This window comes from Panthera uncia, chromosome A2 (genome assembly GCF_023721935.1).
Source record: "Panthera uncia isolate 11264 chromosome A2, Puncia_PCG_1.0, whole genome shotgun sequence".
NCBI lineage: Eukaryota > Metazoa > Chordata > Mammalia > Carnivora > Felidae > Panthera > Panthera uncia.
The window spans coordinates 58,528,868-58,537,338 of NC_064816.1; the positions used below are offsets into that span (position 1 = coordinate 58,528,868).

At 48.1% G+C, this 8,471-nt stretch overlaps 1 protein-coding gene across 2 annotated transcripts in view; it reads right to left on the reverse strand.

The window, feature by feature from the left end:
- Nucleotides 1-253: 253 nt before the first annotated feature.
- Nucleotides 254-8,471, reverse strand: part of LOC125929746 (histone H2A.V) — a 9,867-nt gene continuing 1,649 nt past the window's right edge. Inside the window, exons 2-5 of one of the 2 annotated variants that reach the window (XM_049641184.1) lie at nucleotides 5,523-5,600; nucleotides 3,130-3,243; nucleotides 1,216-1,345; nucleotides 254-584 (exon numbers count right to left, since the gene is read on the reverse strand). In XM_049641184.1, the coding sequence (XP_049497141.1) occupies nucleotides 523-584; nucleotides 1,216-1,345; nucleotides 3,130-3,243; nucleotides 5,523-5,600 (384 nt within the window). In that variant the 3' untranslated portion in view covers nucleotides 254-522. The remainder of the gene's footprint in view (nucleotides 585-1,215; nucleotides 1,346-3,129; nucleotides 3,244-5,522; nucleotides 5,601-8,471) is intronic. The other variant, XM_049641185.1, reaches the window with a different exon arrangement.

Genomic DNA, 8,471 nt, shown 5'->3' on the forward strand with positions numbered 1-8,471 from the left:
AGCTGATGGCGCCCCATGGTTTACTTGGCCGTTTTTCCTTCTTTTGGGGTAACACGACGGTTTGTACCGCAAGTGGATGGCACCTACTGATATGGTAGCACACGGTGATATGGTATCAATCCTGGTAAATCTAGATTCCCAATTTGTTCTCAGATTATCCTGAATATAGAATAACCGATTTGAAATCTAAAAAATTTCAAAGTATGAGCAAAATATTTCCAACACGTCACGAACAGAACAGTTTTGAGACCAATTCTTTTTGTAAAAAATGGTTTATCAATTCCGTTTTTGTATAAAACACAACGGGAGAAACCTAGCCAATCACCACACAAGCGCTGCCGCGTGGAAAGGTACTTTATCAAACTTTGAGCCTAAGAACATACAAATGTCTCTTATCGTGTCTACAGTAATTGTCTAAGCTTTTCCATCTGCCTCTTTTTAAAAACCCCCCATGTCCCCATTATTTCTTCTGTCCCGGTTACAGTACAATGACGGGAGGAAGGGGCTGGTTAAAACAATGCTCTACGCGGTTTTCTGCTGTCCCTTCTTTCCGATCAGAGACTTGTGGATGTGCGGGATCACACCTGGAAGAGAACGGAAACATATGAACGACTCTCCACGGGCGCTCTCTCCACCTCGGGGCCTCCCCGGAGAGCAACTCCCCAGATATGAAGTCTGCCGATGGCCCTCTTCACACACCCACCCCACGCCAAGGCCTCCCTCTCTTGAGGTCTGGGAACCCCCCTAAAACTACATAAAACACCGCTTTTATGGACTTTGGGGAAGAGGAAGCATAGCTTTCAAGAGCTTCTCCGAAGGTGACCCGGAAGGGATTCAGGTGTTCATCTCACCTTCACTGACCCTGACTCACTCAATCACCTCAGCCCTGACTTTCAAGGGCATCACACAGAGCAGGTTCTCAGGATCATCTTTAAGACACCGCTACAAGGGTATGGGAAATATTTAAAACCCCAGGTTTTAAGGATCATTTATGAGATTTAGACAAGGAATGTGCCAAACTAAAGCAGTGCTATATCTGGCCATAGCATTTATTGGGATCAGAATATAAAGGAGCCTTTACTGTAACGTAACAGACTCAACACTCCTGGAGTCCTGGAATCCTGGAGTCGAGGTCTGTATGAGTTCTAGGGTCACTGATTGAATGATGTCAGAACGGCCAACGGCCACGTGGGCGGGAGTGGGGATCCTACGTACCACCCCCGGCGATGGTTGCCTTGATGAGGGAGTCCAACTCTTCATCGCCGCGGATTGCGAGCTGCAGGTGGCGCGGGGTGATCCGCTTTACCTTGAGGTCCTTGGAGGCGTTACCCGCCAGCTCCAGCACCTGCAAAGCACCGTGAGACGATGCATCAGAGGCTCAAGTGAGTGAGGCTCAGCGCAGACCTGCAGTTATAGCTACACAGACCTGTACGGTATCTGCACAGAAGACACACAATGCATATGAGCCGGTAATGTGGGTTTCTTTTTCACATTTCTGATGCTTTCATAGGAATCTTGTTACTTCGCTAGGGTCTCTTATATTCATTTTCTGCAGGAGAGCTAGACCCCTGAGCAAGAACCCACTTCTCCAGAAAGAAGGGCAAGGGATAACACTATTTCCCTAGCCAAGATTCCGAATGCGAACATCAAGGAAAATTGTGATTTCAGTATGGCCCCATAGTCTATTTTTGTCCAGCCCTTAATGGACGGAACTTATTTCTTAGTACTTGTAGAAAAGTTTAAAAAATAATTTCTTACTCAGAGTTTTTAACATCACTGGGTCCTCTAATCTAGAGGCAATATACTAGAAGCCTTTATTCTAGAATGGGAATTTTCAACTAAAACAATTCCAAAGTCCCAGCTGGCCATAAAAACTGCAGTTCTAATTTGTTTTGTTTTGCCTCTACAGACTATACTGGCATTATAAAACCTTTGATGGAAGTCCTACAAAAAAAACCTCCACAGAGCCTCGCTTAAACAGAGCAGTGGGAAGTCCCCGTGTATGTCAGAAGCAGCGGGGACCCCTGCTTCTTCCTCCCAAGACTCTGACCCATCTGGGCACCAGTATCTTTTGGAAGCTCCAAGTGACCCTAGTGTGAAGCTACTGACTTCAGATTTCAGTATTTTCTTTGCATCCTACTATGACTAACACCCCAAACACAAATACCTGAAAATATGTTAACTGCTTACATAAATGCTCATGGTCTAATCTTAACCTAAAAACTTGTACTTAAAGTTCCCGGGAATAAAGAAAATGGGAGTCTGGATGAGACCTGGAACATTCTGAGTCAGAAGAATATGCCTCCACGTGATGAATGAAACGTGTACCTTCCTGAAAAGTCTGCCGCTCACCAAACACAAACTGGTGTAAGGCTGAAGGAGAAGGTGGGGTGGGGGGAGGCCCCGTGTCCCTGTCTCAGGACCTAACACCGTAGAAACCGCCTGGAGTGCAGGGATCAGATGAAGTTAATGAGATGACGGCATTAACAGTTCACACATACCCCAAACTCCCACCTTTCAGTCCGGGTCCCCACCACACGATCGCGGGGAAGAACTTCCCTCTGTTTCTAACCGCCTGACCTGCTTGCTACTCATCCTGCCCTGACTGGGGCGGACAGTGCAGGGATGGGGGGTGGTCGCAGCCTTCAGGGGGTTCTCCTTACAAGGGGCTGGTCCATCACCCAGGTGTTAAGAATTTCACCCAATCAGCCCATCTTCCTGCAATGTCACACTGGCCAAGACCCAGCAGTCTACGCAGGCAACCACGCAGAGAAGAGGGTTCGTCTGCTCTTCCACCAGATTCCACCATCAGAATGGATGTGTAATGTACATCACCCTGGCAAACTCTGCCCCCTCCCCCCCATCTTCACGAAGAGATCATGATTTCAGTTCACAAACTTCCCGCTGAGGGTTCGCTTCCTTAGTAGCGGAGTACCGCAGGCACCGGACACACGTCACCTCCTGCAGACGTGGGGCTACGGACCCTGCCTTAACTCAGCATGAGTGCATCAAGGTCCTTCCCACACGGGGCTGGGTGCCACCGGGCTGGGTGCTGAGGAGGCGCCCCCCTCCCCCGTGGGCTCTACCACTCCGCACCAGGTGCACCTGCCGGGACCGCGCACGACTGACCTCGGCCGTGAGGTACTCCAGGATCGCGGCGCTGTACACCGCGGCTGTGGCGCCGACCCTCCCGTGGCTCGTGGTGCGGGTCTTCAAGTGTCTGTGGATGCGGCCCACGGGAAACTGAAAGACAGAGCATCCAGGTGGGAGGCACCACGGCCTTACCAGTCCGCTACTGAGCGAGACCAAAGGCGGAACAGACCGTGAACTCGCTTGCACGGATCAGAGAAGTCAGACCCACTTAACAAGGAACAGTTGCTAGCACTTGTGTGTCGCAGTAAGGGCCTAGAGGTCCCACCTCTGCCCTCCTGAGGAGAGACTGGCGGGGGGGTGGGGGGGGGGTGGTCTGAGGAACTAGCTTCTGAAGACGGGCAGCCGGCACAGCACAGCCCAAGGAGGGGCCAGGTGTGTGAAGACGGGCAGCCGGCACAGCACAGCCCAAGGAGGGGCCAGGTGTGTGCTGGTGCCAGACTTGACCCTTGACCACTGACCCCTCCGCCCTCCGGGGCAGCCTCGCAGCCGGGTGCGGGGGGTGGCCAGCTCCCGGCTCCCGGCTCCCTCCCTGCGGCTGACAGCTATGCTAACTCTCCTGGGGACTCTCCGAGGACAGACTTTCTCCAATGTGTCCTCAGGCATGTCGCCCCCACGGCCCCCTTCTCACGCACTTTCTGTGACCCTTCGCAACGCCAGCACCACAACAGCTCAACCCCCACCCCCATGCCTTCCCCCCTGCACCTGTCCTCTGAGCCTCACAGCAAACAACCCCACTCCAGCCCGTCCCCTGCTCTCCTTTCCAAAGGCAAAACTTAAAAGCAAATCCCGGACACCTAACTGTCCTGTCACCTGTTTTTTTTTTCCCAATTTTTTTGTAATGTTTATTTTTGAGAGAGAGAGAGAGACAGAGCATGAGTGGGGGAGGGGCAGAGAGAGAGGGAGACACAGAATCTGAAGCAGGCTCCAGGATGTCAGCACAGAGCCTTATGCGGGGCTCAAACTCGCAAACTGCGCGATCATGACCTGAGCTGAAATCAGATGCTCAACCGATTGAGCCACCCAGGCACCCCAAGTCCTGTCACCTGTTCTATTCTAACCCAACCTTGGCTTTTGCCATTGCTCTTAAAGGTAGGTGGTGGCACTTTAACTGCCAAATCCAGTAGCCATTTTTAGATTCAATCCTCGAGGACTCGAGCCTCTCTGTGCCCTCGGGCTGGTCCCAGCCTTCCCGGGACTCCCAGGCTGCATGTGGGGTCCGCCCAAGGCCCCCTGTTCCCCTCTCGTCCTCTGTGACCAGACTCACTGCGGCACGAGCTCCCAAATTTACACATGTGATCTCAACTTTGTAATTCTTTTCATCATTCCTCTTGGAAAGGGGACTCAAATCTACAACTTGGAGACATTTTCCTGAGAATGTTTCGGTGGAACTTCAAATGACTCACCTTCAACTTCTCTCCTGACGCATTCTTGCTACAACATAAACTCCTCTGATGCTGTGCTTCTAAGCCTTATAGAACCCCCGTGCCTCCCTGTCCACTCTCGGGAGACACATGTGCCTTCTATTCCTTCTGCTGCACGGGGTTTAGGTGCGCCTACCTCAGTCCTAAAGCGCGGCACAGCCTCCGTCACCTGACCTCATTACCTGCCCTCTCGCGGACAAGGGTCACTGTCGGTCACTGACGCCCCTGCCCCCGGCAATGCTCAGGGAGAGCCCAGCTAGTCACCCTCAAGGGGGAGTTCCCTCCCCCTCCCCTCGGTGCCCCTGGCTCAAGGCACTCTCCCGCTCCACAATGTTCAGTGGCTCCCCGCCACCGCCAAGAAGAAAACCCAAACCTTACAGTCTGGCCTGCAAACCGTCCTGTTTCAAAGTCTCCTCCTCTAGGTAGGTGCGGTTCTCGCTCATTCAGAAACACTGGAGTTTGTGGATCAAAGTTGCAACAACTCAAATGCGTGAAGTTTGAAAGTATTTAGTGTTTTGAGCGTATCACTCTGGCTCAAACTGAAGGAAGCTCAAGGGGAGACATCCAGGGGACGGGTGCACCGCCCGGTCCTCCCCCAAGCTCTGTGTCTGCCTCAGGGTGAACACACATGGCGCGGACAGTCCCCGGAAGACAAATCACAGCATACTTACTTTCATGGGGGCCAATTTATAACAAAAACAGGAACATAATTATAATCTAGAAATAACAGATTTTAAGAGCTCATTTAACACCCCTTCATAACTTGTTCTCATTTGGAAGAATCCAAATTAAAAGACTGTTGCATTGGGATTTTAATTTTTGACCACTCACTCTCATTAAAAGGTCAGCGGTACAAGTATAATTTTGCAAGTAATGAAACATTTATGGGTCCTAAATTACAACAATGAAGAAAATAACCCAGTCGTGAATTATGACGGCATCAATTACCTGGAGCCCAGCTCTCTGCGAGCGAGACACTGCCTTAGCCTTGGCCTTCCCGCTGTCCTTTCCGGCTTTCCCTCCAGCCTAAGTGAAAGAGAAAAGAAAAAAAAACAAACAAACCTCCAGATGAAGACTCGAAAATGCTATTTCAAAAACATTTGGGAAACAATTTTCTCCACTTTTACTTCAGATAGTTAAAAAATATACATTTGTAAGTGATCCCTTTCTTCAATTTCAAATATACATGTGTTATATCATTATTTACTAACTTATGTAAATATGATGTCAAACCTTAAATTCTTATTTAAATTGAGTTTTCTATAAGTTTGCCTATTTTTCTTGAATTTCACACCAAAGAATCTTCATCAAGTCAACATAACTTTCATGCTGGAAATATTTCATAACGTAGTGATTTTTAAAATTGTTAACATATCGGGGAGCCCGGGTAAGCTCAGTCGGTTAAGCTTCTGACTTCAGTTCAGGTCCTGATCTCATGGTTCGTGAGTTCGAGCCCCATAGCAGGCTCTCTGCTGTCAGTGTGGAGCCTGCTTGGGATCCTGTCCCTCTTTCCTTCCCTCTCCCACCACACTTTCTCTCTCTCAAAAATAAATAAGCATTAAAAAAACTGCAGAAACTTAAGAAAAAAAAAAGAAGTTAGCTCTTTTGGGAGAGAAAAAAGCACCTTAGAAGAAACCCAAAAATTAAACGCAGAATTAACATCCGGCCCACCAACTGCACTTGGGGGTCTCTACCCAAAGAACTGAAACCGGCAGAGGACTCAATGCAGCAACACACAGGCAAGTCCACAACAGCCTCAGGACAGAAAGGGCTCCAGGGCCTACTGAGGAACTAATGATCAACAAAAGGGGGTGTACACACACCATGGAACAGCATTCGGCTATATAAAGGAAATTGTGGTACGCCCTATGCCAGATAAACTGAAGATGTGATGCTAAGTGAAATAAACCAGTCTCCAAAGGACACGTTGTAGGATTCCTCTTATATGAGGTGCCTAGTCAAAAATCAGAAGGGGGGGGGGCAGCTGGGGGGCTCAGTCGTTAAGCGGGCGACTCGGCCCCAGGTCAGGTCTCCCCAGCTGGGGAGTTGCAGCCCCACATCGGGCTCTGTCTGTGCTGACAACTCAGAGCCTGGAACCTGCTTTGAATTCTGTGTCCCTCTCTCACTTTGCCCTTTTCCCGCTCACGCTCTGTCTCACTCTCTCAAGAATAGACAAACATTAAAAAATAAAAATAAAAAAATCAGAGGGGGAGAAAGTACAATGGTAGTTGCAGGAGACTGGAGACAGGGTTGGAATGGAGAGTTACTCACTTTGGGAAGAAGTTTTGGAGGTGACTGGCAGTGACGGCTGCATAACAGTGTTAAATGTCCTTAACATCAGTAATTGCACATTAAAGATGGCTAAAATGGCAAGTTTTAGTATGTATATTTTAAAAAAAGAACCTCTTATACTAAAAAGGTTAAACAAATCCTACTATCAATAGATAGTAAAAAAAAAAAAAAAAAAAAAAAAAAAAAAAAAAATCCCTCAGGCACCTGAGTGGGTCAGTCAGTTAAGGGAGCAACAACTTTTTTTTCTCTTAATTTTTAAAAATATGTTTATTTTTGAGAGGGAGTACGTAAGCAAGGGATGGGCAGGGGGAAGGGGCCAACTCTTGATTTCAGCTCCCAGGGTCGTGGGATCAAGCCCCAAGTGGGGGGCTCTGCTCTGAGCATGAAGCTTACTTGGGTCTCTATCTCTCTCTCTCCCCCTCCCTCAACTGTACTCACTCTGTCTCAAATAACTAATTAAATAGGAGCACCTGGGTGACTCAGTCAATTAAATGTCCTGCTCTTGATTTTTGGCTCAGGTCATGATCTCAGTTTGTGAGACTGAGCCTCATGCTGGGCTCTGCACTGACCGTGCAGAGCCCGCTTGGGATTCTCTCTGCCCTTCCCCCACCCCACCACCTCTCGTGTGTGTGTGTGTGTGTGTGTGTGTGTGTGTGTGTGTGTGTGTGTGTTAGTATTCTCTCATATTGATTGATAGATAGATAGATAGATAAATACTTGGCTGGTTGAGGTTTAAAACAAGAAAAACAAAAAAGTAATCCTGCCAGGACTTGCCTACAGTTTTGTTCACAGCTTGTTTTTCCCACATTGCAATTCTCTTTTATTCCTGAATAAAATCATTTTTTGTTGGTAAGGTCAATCAATGAATGAAAAGTAAACCAAACCTGCTGGATGCCTGGGTGGTTCGGCTGGACATCCAACTTTTGATTTTGGCTCATGGTTCATGGGTTCGAGCCCCATGAACCTGTGCTGAGCACGGAGCCTGCCTGGGATTCTCTCTCTCTCAAAATAAATAAATAAACATTAAAAAAAAAAAAAATACTCAACGGGCGCCTGGGTGGCTTAGTCAGTTAAGCGTCTGACTTCCGCTCAGGTCATGATCTCGGGGTTTGTGGGTTCAAGCCCCGCGTTGGACACTGTGCTGACAGCTCAGAGCCTGGAGCCTGCTTTGGATTCTGTGTCTCCCTCTCTCTCTGCCCCTCCTCCACACACACACTGTCTCTCAAAAATAAAACGTTAAAAAAAATAAAAAATAAAAAAAATAAACATTAAAAATTCTTTTACATAAAAAAAGGAAAATATTATGCAGCCATTTCAACAAATGAGACAAAGATATGTGTGATAAACACCCACAAAACTCTTAAGTAGAAAAGGCAAAGTATGTACCAGTGCAGGGAGCTTTTCCTTACATAAACATGGGGTCTTCTATGCAGAGTATGTGTGCACACAGATTTCCAGAAGAACACACAATAGGTTAGAAAAGCTATTTGCCTCTGGCGGGGGGGGGGGGGGGGGGGGATACCAAGAATCTGACTTGAGAGAGAAACTACTGTTTTCTTTGGACTGTTTAATTTTACCATTTAAGTCTATTATGGTTTCCCTTTT